The sequence below is a fragment of the Ostrea edulis genome, chromosome 6 (genome assembly GCF_947568905.1).
Source record: "Ostrea edulis chromosome 6, xbOstEdul1.1, whole genome shotgun sequence".
Lineage (NCBI taxonomy): Eukaryota > Metazoa > Mollusca > Bivalvia > Ostreida > Ostreidae > Ostrea > Ostrea edulis.
Genome location: NC_079169.1, coordinates 62,617,925 through 62,637,731, shown reverse-complemented (window position 1 = coordinate 62,637,731; position 19,807 = coordinate 62,617,925). Strand labels below are relative to the sequence as shown.

Genomic DNA, 19,807 nt, shown 5'->3' with positions numbered 1-19,807 from the left:
CAAAGTAAAAACAAACGAACAGAAACGTGCACTTTTTTTTGAGTTGGAATGGCTCGAGTCCGTGTTAAACAAGTAAACATTTTCGCGCTGATGTCGATGTTTTAGTTTTTCAGTAGATCTCGCGATGATAAGCATGGCGAAGGAGATGAAGAACTCTTGATTCCCGCCTACATTTTCAACTTGTATATATCAAAAAGCTTTGCAACTTTGCTGATGAAATTTTTTTAATGCAAAGTAAAATTCATAAGCAATTGATTTTTAACTTTAATATCGGTGTTGATTAATCAATTTTAAAATTGCTCTTACTTACAACTCTTTTTGATGGGGGGGGGGGGGGGGGGGGGGGGTAGAAACATTTGCTCCTTGAAACCAGGCTTTAAAACGTCATATATTTAAAAACGTTTCTTGATATATATGAATAATCATTTAAATTGTCAAATTACTGTATATTAGTGGGTAAATTAATCTTCCTTTTTCATTAGTTTGTAACAAGTCGAGCGGACTCTTGTCACAAAATAAAAACTCCTTTGTCAGGCATGACAAGTTTTTATTGAGGGTGGCAACATAAAAAAAACAATAACAACGAATGAGATGCTTACCATTCAGACAATATGTGACCCAATAAAAAAAGGGTGAGACTTGGATATCATTCTACAGTTAATATATTTAACAAGTATCTGCAAGCGACCATCGTTCTCGAACTCAAAGTAAAACAACTTTGTGTAAATAAGATCATAATTTATTGCCACTTTCAAGAACTTATTACTCAGGTTTTGCCGAAAATAATTTAACATGCGTCAATCCGGACAGTCCTAACTATAAGGAAATCTAAATCTTGTAAATAAACTATATCTGACACTAAACTTCTTAAATGCCCTTAATATCCTACTACGATACCTTTAACTTATAAGACAAATTATTATGAGTAGCCTGAATTATTTCTAACAAGTATATTCCTAAAATGACTTTATTTTAGCTAAAAGGCTTATCCGAACAAATAACGCAGAAAATCCGGACTACTCATTCCGGACAAGAATAACCTATGTGAACTTTGCTTGGTAAACTACTCTGGAATCCGGACAAATAATGCCGAAAATCCGGACAACTCATTCCGGACAAAAATAACCTATGTGAACTTAGCTTTGTAAACTACTCTGGAATCCGAACAAATTATCCGGACAACTATTAAGACATAAACGTTAATTAAACTAACGAATACACCTCTGAACTTGGAAACGATTAACTCCTAGAAATATTCCGGTCATAAGCCCTAATTAATAACTCGAACTATAAATAAACAAACTACTACACTACATGACTGGAATAATATCTGTACTCGAAAACTGTCCTGTCCGGACACGCAAAGTCCTTATAGAAATTAGCATCATCCACTACAAGATTTATCATCTTGAATACCTTAGACTTTCTCTGAAGGTTTGGTTCTGAATATGTCAACCCTAGGGATGAAGATTCAAGAATGACGAGATGCTGAAGCTGGGTTCCTAATATAACCTTCTACGACCAATCAACGTTTGTCCTTTTTGTCCGGAAAATTTATACCCAATCCAAACGCTGTACGGATCTATGGAAATTCCGAACAGTTCCCAATTTCCGGACAAGCTGAATTAAAACCCTTTATTAACATTTAAGGAACAGTATAAGGCCTTGTCCGGATTGCCTATATAATATTGACATTAAATTCTGTAATTAGTTTAATGAATAAAAATATCTAAGATTACGTTATTTTGTTATAAAAATGAAGATTTGAATCTGGGCGCCTTCTAAAGTAGTGCGCGCAAGGATATATGCAAATACGGAAGTGTAACTTCACAACTTAGTGCGTCGATGAGATCGATAAAATAAGATAATAGTTCACCACCATAAGGTAAATATAGACAAAAATAGTGGTCAGCATCATTTTACATTAATTCATGGTAAAATTAATATACAACATAATTAAATGATGAAAAATCAGATGGCAGAATCACAAGATGACATGATGAGTAGTGAAGCGGTCGCTCAGACGAGAGGATGCATGGTTTAACATCCAGAAGTTCGCGAGCGGTAAAGAACAATTTCACTTGGAAATAATTATTGACACAACTCGAGACTGCACAAAGTAGAATATCTGGTAATTATTAACAGTTGTAATTCAAGGTAAAGCGTTATTTTGCCGTATTTGCGAAGGAATTTAAAGAACAAAATTTGTACACAAATGATCCAAAATGGGGATGTTGTCAAAACACGAAGGGTATGACTATAAGTTATGTGAACAAAATCTGAAGTTAAAACAAGACATAATACATGCTGCTTAAACTCGATAAAATAATTTAGAATCAAGTACAATAATTATAATAAATCTTATCCAGAATGGACATACTTTAACATGAAAATTAGCACACGAGGTCTCATATGTTACAGTTTAACCTCATATGCGATTGATCAAAGAATGAACATTGTTTTGGTTTGTAAACAACAACAAAAGATAAGGAATTTGTGTTTCACGGGGGAGAAGGCCGTTTTAAACATATTTTCCGTTTTCCATTGATTTCTATGGTGATTTTAACCCAAATTATAGATTTATCTCTCTTTGTTTTGTTAAATAAATCAACTTCAATGAAAATTCATATCAATATAAATATTGACATAAAAATCATTTACCAAATAATATTTTTTAAAGAATTGATCGTAAGGTAGGGAGGCGAAACAATAATATCAATTCGCAGATCATTTTCCATGTTGTACATGGTATTTCATGAAAAACAACTTTATTATACATGCCCAATCGCAAAGTTGGTAATCATAAATTCATTTCTATTAGCTTCGCCGTATACACATCATATTCCTTGTAGAAATAATCATGACCATTTTCCCCCCCAGAAAGTGCAAAGAAAACCAGTTCAATGTTTTACATTTAATACAAAATAAAGAAAAAGGATCAATTCCGGGTACAAAGTTTTTTTCACATTCAAAGCCCTTTGTACGTTTTGGTTTTCCGACCGCTGAATTTTCCAAATTTGTCTGATCCAACTGTGAACTGTTCACATTTCAGGCCTTGGTGTTCACCACATCCCCGTAGACCAAAATAGTTTGCATGAATAAGTTGGCTTCGTTTGGTTATAAGTTGTGGTCCCTAACGTAAATAATGAGAAAATATGGCATATGATAACCATATGTTCATTTAAACTGCGTGAATATGGAACACAATACTATTGTGTTCTCTCGCATAGGCCTACATAATGAGAAACTTGAAGTGTGGGGCGTTGTTATGTCGTGTTGTGTTCATGAACGCAAATAATAAGAAACATGAAGTATGAGGCGTTGTTTTGTCACAGAGAAGTTTTTTTTCCCGGGTTTTCCTACTGGATCATCATTAGATTTACGAACCCGATCTATTTTGTATTACGCAAGCATCACTTGCACCCCTGTCAACTCCTTTTCCCAGCATTCTTGTACAACTTTCACAAGTGACATCAACCAATCTGATTTTATATGATCCAACATTCTGATGTCGTTAATACAAAGAAACACATTGTAAACAATATTCAGTCATCACCTGTATATAGTGGTTATATCTCTCAACTGATTTCATACGCAAGACCTTGTTCTGCTTATGGTCAGTTTTTCATTCGAAACAGGTACTGACAAACAAGTTGATGGTACAGGGGTTCCGATTTGATACGCAAGATCTTATCCTACGTATGATCAGGTTTCAAATTCAGGCAGGCTACTGGCAAACAAAATGATGTTACAGGAGTTTCAACAGTCTCTTTTAAAATCAGCATTTTGCAAATTCCATCCCCTGTTGACCGGTCACATCCGCCGTGAGCCTTATATCCTGATCAGGTAAACGGAGTTATCCGCAGTCAAAATCAGTGTGCCCAGAACGGCTTAACAATTGGTATGAAACACGTCAGACAGCATTTGACCCAATGATAGGTTGTATTGACGAACTAGATCGTTATAACGACCATAGAATTTGCGAAATGCTAACTTCAATCGAGGCTGTTGAAACCTCTGTTCCATCAACTTGTTTGTCAGTAGCTTACCTCGATTTAAAAACTGACTATACGCAGAACAAGCTCTTACATATCGAATCAGTTGAGATATATAAACACAATATACAGGTGATAATGGAATATTGCTACATAAATATGGGAAGTTGACGATGGAGAAGCTGAAATCATCCCGTTTGTCATACAGTTGAGTTGTCAGTTTGCCATTAATGTCTACTTTCAATAAAATATCTAAGTATGAAGCAGAAGTGGACGACTATCTGGTGTCCTTTATTTCGAGCTCACAGGGATATATCAAATCGAAATATGAATGAAAGTTATTATTGTTAATAGGCAAAACGTCATCGATATATCGAAATGTCGAATTGAAGGCCACAGCGAGAGATTTTTTCTTCTCACGTAGACGTTTTTGAATAAATTCTGCTTCATATAAATATAGAAACAGGTCAGCTAACACAGGCGCATAATTCGTGCCCATGGAAATTTCAACAGACTGTTGGAAGACCTGATCACCAAAGACCACGATGATATTGTCAATGAGGAATTCTACCATATTTTTTATTTCAACTTCAGAGTACTTGTGCGTGAAATCAGAGTGGTGTTTAACAAAGTAAGTTTTTGAATGACTGATCACTAGATATGAATATTTCCGTTTTCCATTTTTGTTGAAGAAGCAACTGTCTATGATATCAAAAAGTCTAGTATTTAATTCATCATGAGAAATGGTCGTGCATAGTGTTGAAAAGTCATAGGTTTTAATGTTATTGATTTGGGAAAAATTCTGCGATTTCAAGTTTACTAAAAGTTCTTTAGAATTTTTTAGAATCCACATTTGATTAACACCACTTCTGGCATATGTAGTATATATAATACAAAATAGAGAGTTGGGCAAACAGATGCCCCTTGATAATACCAGAGATGGGATCATGTGCCTAGGAGGAGTAAGTATCCCCTGTCGACCGGTCACACCCGCAGTGAGCTCTATGTCTTGATCAGGTAACTGATCACTTTGTTATCGTCGCTTTTCATCCAACTTTCAAACAGCCCTGACCTTTTAATTCGCGACAGAATTTAATCTCTGTCATGAATAATATCGGAGATTATGTCAGACGATGAGCTAAAAATGAAGAACTTGACACCTTAGAATGAATGATGAAAAGTTTGAGAGGAGTACTGAAATCTCGTATCAGACATATTAAAAAAGTGCCTACTGTCTATCTTTCTGTGTTTATTAAACCAGACGTGTTAAAAGAATTAAACAGGTTACATGAGGATTTTGTATTTGTTACAGCTAGCAAAGTTTGTAGCAAGATTATCTCATTATCACAACTGTATCTTAAAGGAACTTGGTCGTAATTCCACATTTGGTTGTACCAACATTTACTCCAGGTTCTCTTTCCAACGATGAAATTCTTCATGACATGTTTGATATCCCAGTTAATGGAACGAATGGATATGAATTACCTTACCTATATTAGATTCCAAAACTATACAAAAACCCTTGTAAACAGAGACCTATTGGTGGATTATTTACTCCTCGTGAAAACATTAACTGCTGTCAATGAGAACCTTCAGACGTAGTGTACCATCTCTAAGAAGTGTTGTACTCGTAAATCAATTGTGAATTCTAAAAACAAATCTAAAAAGGTTTAAGTAAATTTGAAATCACAAAACCATTCCCAATTTAACTGTATAAAAACATGATTTTCAGCACTTTGCACGACCATTCCCCACGATAATTTAAAGACTAAGCTTTTTGACATCATAGAAAGCTGCTTTTCCAATAAATATATAAAACGGAAATATTCATATCTTGCAATCTGTGATCAGTTATTAAAAAATACTTCGTTATACACCACTTGATTCTACTCTAAAGTTGATATTGAAATACGTAGTTTATAGTGATCAGGTCTTTCAACTGTCTGTTAGATTTCCCATAGACACAAATTATGTTTCATTATTAGCTGAGCTTTTTGTATTCTTTGGCAGAATTTGAGAAGAAATATCTGGCTGTGCCCTTGAACTCGACAATGAGATATATCAACGTTTCACCTATATCCCAGTGAACTCGAAATAAAACAAACCACCAAGTCGTCCATATATGCCTCATATTTGAATATTTGTAGATGTTTATGGCGAACTAAGAACACAATTTTCTGACAACCCATCCTCAACTCGCCATCTTTGTGTAGCAACATTCCATTACTACCTGCACATAGTCTTCATGTCTCCAAACTCATTCGATATGCTAGAGCATGCTTTCGTATAATCAAATTTCAAATTGAGGCAGGCTCCTACCAAATATATTGATGTTACAAAGGTTTTAAAAGTCACGTTTAGAGTAAGGATTTAGCAAATTCTATGACTGTTATCACGTTCTTATTTGCAAATACAAGTCGAATGCTGTCTAGCGTGTTTCATACATATTTTGGGCCGTTCTTTACCTACTGATTTTCATTACGAATTACTCCATTTACCTGATCAAGATATAGAGACCACATTGGGTTTGAACAGTCAACAGGGATTGCCTACTCTTCCGAAGCACCTGATCCCACCTCTGATATGTCCAGGGGTCCATGTTTGCCCTTCTAATAATTTTGCATCTTTTATAAGTCTTTTGAGATTGATAATTGTTCCTTATCTTCACTTGTTGATAACCCTGGTTGTCAAAAACATTTCTAATTTAATTCTAAGTTAATTTCCTACAAATTTTATGTTACTTTCGACTAGCTAAGATCCCTTAAAATCCTATTGTATTGTAACATTAAGATTTCTCCTTTTAACTGATCGGGATATGGAGTTCAGGGTGGTGTTACCGGTCGACAGGATCTTACTCCTCCAAGTCAGCTGATCCAATCTCTTGTATATCCAGGGGTTAGTGCATATTTGACCAACTCTCTATTTCGTATTCCTTGTGGGAGTTACATGTTTGAAATTGATCACTATTCGTTATCTTTACCTTTTCTTCAAAGCATCATAATTTCATTTAGGGACAGGTCTACCCTGAAGGACTTTATGCCAGATCGGTGCTAAATTAAGGAAAACACAGTTTAGGTAAACTTCGGAGTTTATTTTCAGCATTGCAAATTATAAATCTTATTTTTAATTTCAAATTTGTAAATTAAAAAATTCAAACGTGTTTTCTGTAATGAAAATTGACATCTATTCAATCATTCATATTGCACTTCAATTTTAGAGTCTTTCATTTCTTCCTTGAACTTTGCATCAAATTGTTCATTCATAGCCACTGTAAAATGGTTCTTCCAATCACCAATCTCTCCTGTAAGAGACAATACAATATTCATAATCCTCATATAAATCTCCAAATCCAGTGTCTGTCTCTATGGTGGCTTTGTAACCGGGAGGTCGTGACTTTTAGCCCTGATCGTGTCAAACCTAAGACGTAAACATAGATACTGATTGCTACTCTGCCAAACGCTCGGTATCAAGTAGTGAGAATCACGGGTCTTTCGGATATGACCTAAAAGGTGGAGGTCTCAAATCGTAGCATGTGTTGGCACATTAAAGAATCCTCACTGCTACGGCCGTAATTTGTGATACGTTACCTACAACTGGTGACGTCTCAATATGAGTGATAAATTATCGACGGGACGTAAACAAACATGCAAAAACAACTGACAAGAGTATAGAAACTTTCTACTTCGAAAATTATTTGTACCATAAACATAATGAAAACTCGAAAAAATGGAAATTTTCCATAAGACTCGTTGGTTGTATATTCATTAACGTTCCGCTCAAGAATCGTTAACTCATATGGAAATGTAACCATTACCAATGAAGGGCTGCAAAATTTAGGACTATGCTCGGCCCTTATAGTAGCAACAACCACGCTCGCTAGGTGGCGCGTCATGTTCTATTTTTATTTCTACAGGAAAAGTGGGACGAGGTTCCACCCTATTTTTTACGTGCTAGTATGGATAAACCTAGAGCCTAGGAATGATGTGAAGTTGATCGTTCGGATCTAAAATAGCTATATTTAGCGTATCTCACGTGATTAGGCATATTCCAGAAAATCCCTTTGAGATTGAAGCGATTTAGCAGAGCGAGTATATGTAAACATTTACTTAACGGTGAAATACGCAGCAAAGAGTGACATATTAATACAGTTTATGAATGAATAAATTATACTGAGGTCAAACATGGACGATAATTGCCCGTGTTCATATAGTATTTGATTGATTTAGATATCCAAGGAAAGATAACTCCCATTATTAACGTACTCACAACGTACCGGTGGTATACAATTATACAATGTTTCTACATTTATGAATTAGTGAATCTTTATTTTCATCAGAATCTTTTCCACAACACTCGCAGAGCAGGTCCCCATACCCCTACCAGTGTCAATCTCTGACTGATAGCAGTGCGGTATTTAATTTGATATAGTCTAGAGGAAATTCGAAATATGGTACTGACATTTTTCCCTCACTGAATTAGCTGGATTTTTAACGTTTAAAGAAAAGTGGGGTATGGACTGGGGGGTTAAAATGCTATTTGCCAAATTTTCAACAATATTAATTACAAGGCAAGGTAAAAGGGGTCATAAGCTACAGATGATGCAATTTTTACTTGCAAGTTGTACTGCCACTAGTTACACTTAATTAGTGACTTACTTACAGATAAATAAAGTAATTTAACTTACAAATATTTTATTTATTTATTTATCTATCATTTCATTTCATTTTTTTTTTAAATATCATGGTTGGTACTTAAAGAGTCATCGCAATAAAGGGACATTAATTATTAGTGTTACAAAAAAATCTGATCATGCAGTTTTTAAATTTCTGAATTTTGAAAAAATAAAAATAAATAAATAATAGATTCTGATACCACTCAGTCCCCCGACTGGCCAGAGAGTTCTGCTTCTGTCAGTTCTGATGCAACTAGCTCAGCCCCCAGACTGTCCAGAGAGTCCACTGTTTCGGTAAATTCTGATAATGATGCAACTCACCCCCCCCCCCCCCCCCCGACAGCTCTAGCAGAAGTTCTCGGAAAAGACTTGCTGGTGTTTAATAAATCAGTTTTCCTATTAATTTTACTTTTGCTCCAGTTCATCAGTTCATTAGGCTATGACCCAATCTGATTAAATTTAAGATCGTTGATCCGCTCCGTATTCCTCTTCTTTCCCTGTATCTGTGAAGTCCAGAGGTGAGATATATTCTTTCCAAAACAACTAAGAATGTTCATGGAACAATTTAGTATTAATTGTTTTCCTTTTCTGTTGTATGCCTTATTTCAAGAAATAACTTTCAGGTCACTTTTTAATGTGAAATGGAACATTTTCAATTTTTGATAACCTGACGGTAGGGGTGTTAAAGACACTATACCTCATTTTCTGTAAGGAAGTGGAGTAAAAGGAATTCAGAATTGGATTCAGCATACTCAAAATTGGTAATTACACCTGCTTTTTATTGTTTTGGGTAATGGTGTTTCAAGAAATAAAGTTGGGTCACTTTTTGATGCGAAATGAAACATTTTCCTTTTTGGCAACCTGACGGTAGGGGTGTTTGAGACACTATACCTCATTTTCTATAAGAAATTGGAGTAAAAGAAATCCAGATTTGAAATCAGCATACTCAAAATTGGTAATTACACCTGATTTTTATTGTTTTCGGTAATTTTTTTAAAAAAAAATGGGTGGTGGTTGCTACTTATAGCCTTCGAGCAGGAAGGGGCCTTTATCGTAACACATCTACTGCGACACCGGGCCTCGGTTTTTGCGGTATCATCCGAAGGACCGCCCGAAGGATCGCCTCTTATGACATGCACGGGGTACGGAGGACTTATTCTAACCTGGTTTCTCACGGGGTTTTTTCAATAAGGCGTTTGATAGTATCTTTGATTACTGATTTACATATATGAGGAGGATGTCGACACCTAACGGCAGTAAGGCATAATCCTATATATACTTATGTACGTGCATATCATCAATCATTATTTTGAAAAAGAATCGCGTTTTGATTATTACCAATACGGAATATCGGAACCATTATTTCGTCTCTGATTCTGTCGCGGTTTTAATATTTAGTATGCCCAATGAGATCACGTTTTCTGTGTTAACTTGGGTAACTCCCAATAGGCAAACACTTTCAAGTTAGTTATTTTTAATTAGTATCAGGAAAAAGTAAATACAGGTACAGTTTAGCTTCATTTGTGAAAGTAGAGGGATGGGGAGCAAAAGGAGAAAAATGTGCCGTTATAATGATAATATCCTTTATTTATACGGGATTGCACAATTACAATGTAGTTATTCAAATCAATTTACATTGTGATCCTGTTTATAACATATATTCATATCGAGAACATATATCACAAAATATGAAAATATCAGTTCATATACATACATGTCAAACTTATAATACGGTTCCAATTTTGATGCACCAGATGAGCATTTTGACAAATAATGTATCTTCAGTGATGCTCAACTGAAATGTTTGAAATCCGAAATAACAATAAACTTGCTAAAGCTATTTTAGGGGAAAAAAACAGAGTGTCAAAAAGATGACTCAAATTCGTCTAAGGATAAGAGCTATGCATGAGGGAGATAATCCTTAATTTGAAATTTTATCACAGCAATTAAATATAAATATACATCCGTATTTTCAAGCTAGTAACGAAGTACTTAAGAACTACATAAAAAGAGACAATAAACTCATGAGTATTATTGAGTATCAAAATAATGTTTGAGATAGGCTGATTAAAAGATGTGGTAGTTGTGCATTCTCTAATAAAATCTAGTATTGAGTTTCATAAAATTGCTGCTGAAATGATAAAAGATCTTCTAAAATATTCTGTTTTATCTCTTGCAACATAAATGAAAATATCAGAGCTCTGTCTGGTATTTCTTGTGTTTACCTCATTCTAAAAACATTCAAATACTCTGGAATCTTATGATATAAAACTTTAAACATAAGAATAATTTTTCGTGAAATAAAATAATCAAACAAAGGCATCCACCTATGTAATATTTTTAAAAATATTTTAGCAAGAAAGGCAGTTCAGCCCAAGCACAAAAATCGTAAACCCAAAGAGGGATATCCTTCATTACATCCATGAGTTCACATCATCGACTCAACCTTGCAATTCTGCTAACTTTCATCGCCACTAGAACAAGTGACCAGCTAATATATCGATTTTTGCTTGTATTGATGACAAACGTTGTACCAATGACAAAGTTGATCTCGGCCCGAGCAATCCCAGGTCCGAGATCAACTTTAGAGTGTGATATTGTTTATATCATATACCTAAAACACAACAAGTTGATAAAGATTTTTTTAAAAATAGGGGGGTGTATTGACCCAAACATAAATACATGGTATACTGTACAACGATATTTGACAATATTTCATTCCTTCAGTGAATTTACTCTAATGGTTATGTTTGCAGTACTGTTGGCATTGTGAAACATGCCAAAATCTGGGTTTTGTAGCTTTATTCCATTGCTGGTCACGACAATTGGATGATTAATTATGGACATCCCTTCATGTGGTCTAGAATCTGGACTCGTCACATCTATCACCGTGTTGATCATCTACATGTGCATCCAAATTGGTACCGTATAAGTTTTACATGTATATACTATTAAGCAGCTCCTAGGGATTTGATAATTAATACTAAAATTGGAAATAAGAATTATTTTTATTTATTTTTTCGGATTTACCAAACTCGCCCGTTTTCATTATTTCATATACCCTGTAATATGTAAGAGTTGTGGAAATTTGTTTACGTGGCGTCATCGTATGAACAGGAATGTTTACAGATCTGATGCTACTATTTCTTTGCTTAGGAAATGTTACCTTATACACTCTGTACTGAAGTAAGTTTTATTTTACCGTTTCCCATCTGTTTAGCATCTATAAGTCATTGAAATACGTCGGAAGATATTGCCAAGTCCTCGGGATTTCAGATTTCAGAAATCGTTTTCAAGCAGTTTTCTACATCACAATTGCCGTAAATTAACATTTTGATCTCCATTAGGACCGGGAATTCCTGAAAATGCTTCAATATCACCCTCCATAATTCTCCTACTGTTTTCTATCGCCTAGAATGTTGATTGTTTTTAAATGAAGTTAAACGTGTTATTGTTCTAAATAAACAATTGTTACTTGGGTTACCCCCCCCCCCTTTGTTTAGACACTCGCTACAATTTAGCGCTGTTTTTGAAAACGTTTTTATTTAATTTTTCTCCTTGAATTAAATTTCGTCGTGGAAGAACGTATTATATTTGAAAAAAAAATGTGTCTAACATCATTTTTTCATGTAGTTATGTTAGATTTCAAAAGATTAAAGAAGGAATAGCCATTTGAAATTTGAGGGCGAGACAGCCCCTTGACAACGGGCCGAGACAAACATATCTCGGCCCTTAGGGAGAGACAGCCCTACCTACTTACAGCTGTCTCACCCTAGCTAAAATAGGTGTATCAGGGCTGATTCATTACTAGGTATATGATATTAACGCGGTAAGTACGTCACATGACAATAAAACTGCAGGGGGGCAGACGTGTTTGGGGGAAGAGGGGGTTATATGTCGACGTTGTTGCATGTACGTGTCTAGAGATTGAAAATTGTGATTATTTATCTCATTTCATAGCAGTCGGTTATTCTAATGACTCGAGAAAATACATCTCCACATACGTGGATGAGGTTGAGGAAATAAACTTTTTATGGTTTAATCTCCGCTACCAAACATCAGAAGTTTAATCCAATAACTCATGTTTTTGGTACTAGGGCATTCACTTGCAACATTCTGAAAATTATCTTTCAAACCAGGCAGATATTTTTGTATAAATACTGAGTCGTCTTTAGCCATCAATAAATTGTATACAAAAGTTGCTCAAGTGACGCATAATTGTCGTAACTTCTTTTTCTAGTTCGTATATCCCGTAATACTTGCACATTATTTCACGTGCATACATGAATATCTTACCTTTCCGATACATTTTCATCATTATTTCACGGAAATTTGGATGAAGTTTTGATAACCGTGAGTGATCTTTGACCGTAGCATTGGCTTCTTTCAGTTTCCTAAAGCTACATTTATCAGCTATTTCAGCTATAATTTCATCGTTCACATCAACGTCTAGAAATTTGGCTAGTCGTTTGGTTTCCCCTATCGGATCCTATAGAACAAACAATAGAAATACATTTGAAAAGATAACGAACACTGATTAATCTCATACATGTAACTCCTATAAAAATACAAAATTAAAAGTAGGAAAACTACCAACCCAGGGACACACCAGAAGTAGGACCAGGTATCTAAGGGAGTAAGCATCCCCTGTCGACCGGTCACATCCGTCATCACTCCTATATCTTGATCAGGTAAAGGGTTTAATCCGTAGTTACAATCAGTATATAAAGGTCTTAACAATTGGTTTAAAACACGTCAGATAACATTTGACTCAATGGCAGGTTGTATTCGCAAACTAGATCGTTATAACGACCATAGAATTTGCGAAATCCTGACTTTAAACGAGACTTTAAAATACCACATTTCGGAAAACGGACGCGTGGTTCCGCATTTACATTTGATTGTGACTTAGGCCGAGTATAGGTCTACTTTAAAACCCATCTGATATTAACTTATTTGGCAGTACAGTCTGGATTGAAAAACTTATCATACGGAAAACAAGCTCGTCCATATTGATTCAATTGAAAAACATTAATACCATATAAAGGTGATCATGAACTATTGCTACACAATAGGAAATTGACGAGAAGCTGGTTATCCTCTTTGTCATAATATGGACTTGTTAGTTTGCCGTTAACATGTTCAATAACATATTTAAGTATGAAGCAGATGTGAAAGACTCTGTTGTTCTTTTATTTAGAGTTCATTTGGAAATCTTGAATCGACATATACACATGTAAATGTAAAGGATTATTATTAATAGATAATATCTAAATGTCGAGTTGAAGGCCAAAGTACGATTGTTTTCTTCTTATGGAGAAGCTTTAGAATAAATTATACCTCGTATGAATAAAACAACGGGTTAGCTAATAATGGGACACAATTTATGCCCATGAGAAATCCAACAAACTGTCAGAATACATTATCACCAAAACCTACGATGATGAGTATCTCCAGAATGTTTTCAATATCAACTTCCGTAGAATCAGAGGGGTGTTTGAACAGTAATTTTCTGAATGATTGATCACTAGCTATGAATATTTTTCCATTTTTCTTGAAGAAGCAAATGTCTATCATTTCAAAAAGTTTATTTCTTAATCTATCTTGAGGAATGGTCGTGTAAATTGTACATGAATATAACAGCATCTTTCACATCAACGTCAAATATTTGGCTTGTTGCTGGACTCTAGATTTTAAACAAATACTGTTATATACTTTAGAACAATTGAATAAATGAAGATAAAACCTCATTTAATTTGCATAAACCTGATCCCTTTATGAATTAAAACACAATGAATATAATTAAATAATTTACGATAATGATTTGCTTCAATGCAATGTAGATAATGACCAGGACATATTACATTGAGAAATGAATACCTTTTTTAAACTCTCATATTGTACTGTGAAGATAGCATTGTGTGTGTCGTTTATTTCCGCTTGTTCAAATTCCTTTTCATACGCAAACCATCCCCCGAATGGCTGAACTGGAAAAACCAAGATTAATAAGCATTATCGTATCACAAATGTTTATCGAATTTAGCCTGGTTTTATTATTGTAGGTCATATCCCAATAGAATTTTGATTTGGTATAATTGAATTTATTGAGTGGAAATGAGGGGTGGGGGATGGTGGAAGGATTTCAGAATACCGTTTTGCTTACTCTTGATATTGTAAACCTTTTTTTGTACATTATCTCGCATGGTAATCACATAGAAACGTTACATGAGGAATATGTCCATCTATTGGTTCCAGCTGAGAAAGAATTAACAAAATTGTCTTTGTTTGTAAGGTTCATCATTACAACTGTATTGTAAAAAAAAAACTTGGCATTATTTTCACATTTCTTAAACCAACTTTTCCTCCAAGTCCCTTTTGAAGAGGCGAAAATCACACTTCAGTGTGAAACAAATTGAATATTCCAGTCAGTGGGACGAGTACATATGAATTATCGTACATGAATTCCAAAATTCATAAACACCCTTATAGAGATACATCGCTCGATCCAGTAAATGCTCTACCAAGCCCCGATCTTTGCTACTCATAGAAATATTTAAAAATGCTTTGAAGAAATTCCAGACGTATTTACCACAATATACTTGAGAAGTGATATAATTCAAATGTGGATCCTAAAACATTCCAAAGAACTTTTACTAAATTTGAAATCAGAAACCTTTTCAAACTTTTCAAAAATCAACAGCATCAAAGCGTATGATTGTCCAACAATTTACACAATCACTCCTCGCGATGAATTTAGCACTAGCTATTTTGACAGCATAGACAGCTGCATAATAAATTGGATCAGAGCCACCCCCCCCCTCCCAAAATTCATCAACTAAATTTGATGATCCTGGACCTTGCAGTTCTTTAGATATAATCCAAACATGCCTTGAATATGTAGTTATAATTGTTTTTGAATGAGGTCACGGTGACTACCTTTGTGTTACAATGAAAGGTGAAGATAACGAACAGTGATCAATCTCATAACTTCTATAAGCAATAAAAAATAGATAGTTGGACAAATACGGATCCCTGGATATACATCTTTTCAAGATGTTCCAAATGACCAAGTATGATGGTCCTAGGCATGGTGTACAAGATATAATCTAAACAACATTTAAATATGTATAACCATAAAATTACAGAAGGCCATAAGGATTTAATTTTGGAACACGACGAAACTTTCTCCCAGCATGCATATGACCCGGACACTAAATAGCTAACACATGAACATACAAAAGGACGGGAAAACTCATAGCGCAAAAAATGGGTGCATAAAAAGTAATATTTTTGTGGAAAAGAAGATTTTACTGGTCGACAGGGGATGCTTACTCCTTCTAGGCATCTGATCCCACCTCTGGTGTGTCCAGGGGTTCGGGTTTGCCCAACTATTTATTTTGTATTACTTATAGGAGTTATGAGATTGATCACTGTCCGTTATCTTCACCTTCCATATAGAGGTTTTAAGTAACTGAAAATGCATGCAAAGATGTTTGTGTATATCCATAAAGATAGCAAACAAATGTGGAAAGAAGTTAGGAAATTTTGATTTTACCTGATCCCATGTAGACATTTTCATAAAATGATTTGAAGTCTGAAAGTTCACCAAATTCTTCAGTATTGCGAGCATGGTGATAAAATGATGCAGCAACATCTTTAGGATTCCTCAGGACGTGGATAATCTTTCCGCCATTTTCTGTGTGCTGCTTTGGGAACCATTTATAGGGAATATGCGTATTAAATGGCTTTGGAGAGGTAATGTTGTCCACCATGCTTATATCCGGTATGGCTTCCAAAAACAAACACTCTTTGCCTTCTTTCGAATATTCGGGTTTGTTTTTGAGTAACATGCAGACAATTTCCCAAACCCAATGTGTACCTGGAGAAACAGAGGAGAAATTAAGGTAGTTAGAAAGGCAAATGCTTTTGAGATTTTAATGATATGCTACGACTAAATCTTAACGGTATTCTCAGTGATTTTGGAGGAAATTATACAGTGCTTACTAAAACTAATTGATATCGTGCAATTAACTCTCATCCTTACTGGTAAATGAAGTTGGAAATCATTGTATAAACTTTTAATATATGTTTAAATCATTCCGAGTTGTCAAATTAGCTGTGGTGCAATAAAGTAGAAAATTAGAACGTCGTTTACTTGCACCTACCTTTGATGCAAATACAACATATGATTTCTCAAACATTGGAGCAGAATTTCAAATTGATACGATTTGTAAAGAGACTTGGATTGATTGATTGATTGCATATTGTTTAACATCCCTCTCGAGAATATTTCACTTATATGGAGACGTCAACATTGCCGGTGAAGGTCTGCACAATTTAGGCCTATCCTCGGCACTTATGTATGGTGTCCGGATAGGGCCATTAGCAAAAGCGTGACTGCGCATAAGTCACAACACGCCATCACACCAACAAGCAACGCACCTTCGCGCTCTCGTGCCAACAAGCAACACGCCTTCGCGTAGACAAGCAAAGCGCCTTCGCGCTCTCACGACAACAAGCAACGCGCCTTTCCGCTCTCACGCCAACAAGCAACGCACCTTCGCGCTCTCATGCCAACAAGCAACACATCTTCGCGCCGTCACGCCAACAAGCAACGCGCCATCGCACCGACACACCAACAAGCAACACGACGCAAAGGCGTATTGGTTGTTGTTGTGACGGTGCGAAGGCGCGTTGCTTGTTGGCGTGACGGCACGAAGGTGTGTTGCTTGTTGGCGTGAGAGCGCGAAGGTGCAGTGCTTGTTGGCGTGAGAGTGCAAAGGCGCGTTGCTTGTTGGCGTGACGGCGTGTTGTGACTAACGCGCAGTCACGCTTTTGCAAATGGCCCTCTCCGGGCACCATGCTTATGGCCATTAAGCAGGGGGATCTTTATCGTGCCACACCTGCTGTGACACGAGATGTCGGTTTTTGCGGTCTCGTCCGAAGGACCGCCCCATTTAGTCGCCACTGACGACAAGCAAGGGTGTACTGAGGACCTATTCTAACCCGGATCCCTACGGGATTCCCTTGGATGATGAGATCAGGAAGCAGTGTGTGCTTTCATGGAATTCATGTAGTAGAAGAAATATCAACATCAGTATCACAAATGATTAAATTGTTTATGCCATGACGATACGATAACGTACATGAAAGGCTGCTGAAATCATTCATAAAATATGTGAATGAAATCCTAATTATCGCCATCTACCTGTGTGATCATGTACAGTTATGACGATATCACAAGCTTTAAAATCCTAACACTCTCACGGCGGGTGTGACCGGTCGACAGGGGAAGCTTACTCCTTGTAGGCATATGATCCCACCTCTGACCAGTATATCCAGGGGCCCGTGTATGCCCAACTTTCTATTTTGTATTGCTTAATGGAGTTATGAGATAGATTACTGTTCATTTTCTTTGCCTCTCCACATAAAGAACCAAGAATGATAATATCGTTTCAATGTCTACCTTCTGGTCAAGTTTAAAAGCTATCATTCTTATATCATTTTATGTCAATATAGATATTTATATGAATTTTTATGCTAAATTATTGACAAAAGAATGGGATAACTATGAATTGTGTTAATACCAGGTATTTCTCTAGAGAGAGAAATGGAAAACGGAAATATATTTAATACACCTCCCCCTGAGAAACACAAATTCCATTTTACAGATATAAGTTTTCATTTAACGAAAATGTTCAATCTGAAAAGCTATATCTTGTTACTTAGAAAAGCATAATCATGTTATGCGCTCCGCGGAGCGAATTAGTTTGACATGTTTGGTTATACGTGTTAACTATTGACTTTTTATAATCGTGCTATTTATTCCGTTTATAAAAGCAAAAATCATTCATTCACATTTACGGAATAAAGGCTATATTTAAGTACGTAGAATACATGCTAATTCGCTCCGCGGAGCGAAAAACATGATGAAATTCAAATCAATCAAGGTGGTATATTTCCTGTATTATTTTACTCGCAGAATAGATACCAGAACTACCTTTTGTATGTCTACATACCTGACTTTGGATAAGCAGCCAGTATGATATCATCTTTTCTGCATGCAAGATTCCGTATTTCTTCAAACCTTTTCTTGACATCTTCACGTAACGGAGGAAAGGGTGGTAACATCATTCCATCGAACTCAATGATAGGTGTTGATTTCCAATCTCCATTTTCCTCCATGGTGTAATCGTCGTGTAATACGCAATACTGATATAGATTTCCTCGATCTAATATTTCAATTTCATCGTTCTACTTCTTGACACGGTGGATAACTGCTTTATCTAGTTCCAAATAATGTTCTTGAATTTCGTGTCAACTGATTTTGAATAAAAACATTATCACCTGAGACTACCATCGTAGATTACAATAACCTTCACATCGCTAGTAAACTGTGAGACGGTATATCGTGGTAAGATATACATGTGTACCTCTACAGATCATTGTCTTATTATATATATATGCACTGGTTTGACAGTCTTGCTAGGCGGTGGATGCCGTACGTCGCTGGTTCGATCCCGGGCTGGGGCGAAAATTGTCAGTACCTAGTTGTGATTATTTAGTGCTTTATATTAATTAATTGATTTTCACATGCATCGTTTAGATCCATGGGGTAAACGTAAGGTTGGGTGTTATGATTGTTTGTTTGTGCTTTATATATATATATATATACTTTATATATATATAATTCTGAACATTTTTGGTTTTCTTCACTTAAACAAAGCAAAAATGATATATGTCAGCATATAAATTACAACTTGCAACTTACGATTTGTGAGACTCTATTCTACTGTTTCAAACAATTTCGATATATAATCCAATTTCTCGATTCATACTATGCTCCATGTTTAACCTACTGAAGGTGAACTTCTGGTTGTCAGATTATTTTGTATATGCCGAAATAAGGTAGTGTTTACATCGATGTGCAAGTACGGAGGAGAAAGCAATTTCGTCGGTATATGAAAGGTTTTAATTTCATATCAAAGTAAAAACAAACGAACAGAAACACTTTTTTTTGAGTTGGAATGGCTCGAGTCCGTGTTAAACAAGTAAACATTTTCGCGCTGATGTCGATGTTTTTGGTTTTTCAGTAGATCTCGCGATAATAAGCATGGCGAAGCAGATGAAGAACTCCGGA

The 19,807-nt window shown here is 35.6% G+C and overlaps 1 protein-coding gene and 1 long non-coding RNA gene across 2 annotated transcripts in view; both read right to left on the bottom strand.

Moving 5' to 3' along the window:
* LOC130046888 (uncharacterized) overlaps positions 1-19,807 on the bottom strand; it is a 146,618-nt gene that overhangs the window by 81,057 nt on the left and 45,754 nt on the right. The gene's annotated exons all lie outside the window — the stretch shown is intronic.
* Positions 7,066-19,044, bottom strand: LOC125648009 (sulfotransferase 1E1-like). Its single transcript, XM_056140344.1, has 5 exons — positions 18,687-19,044; positions 16,223-16,546; positions 14,548-14,654; positions 12,964-13,156; positions 7,066-7,296 (listed from the first exon to the last, which is right to left on the bottom strand). Exons 1-5 carry the CDS (start codon positions 18,850-18,852, stop codon positions 7,187-7,189), a joined length of 900 nt encoding a protein of 299 aa, XP_055996319.1. The 5' UTR covers positions 18,853-19,044; the 3' UTR covers positions 7,066-7,186.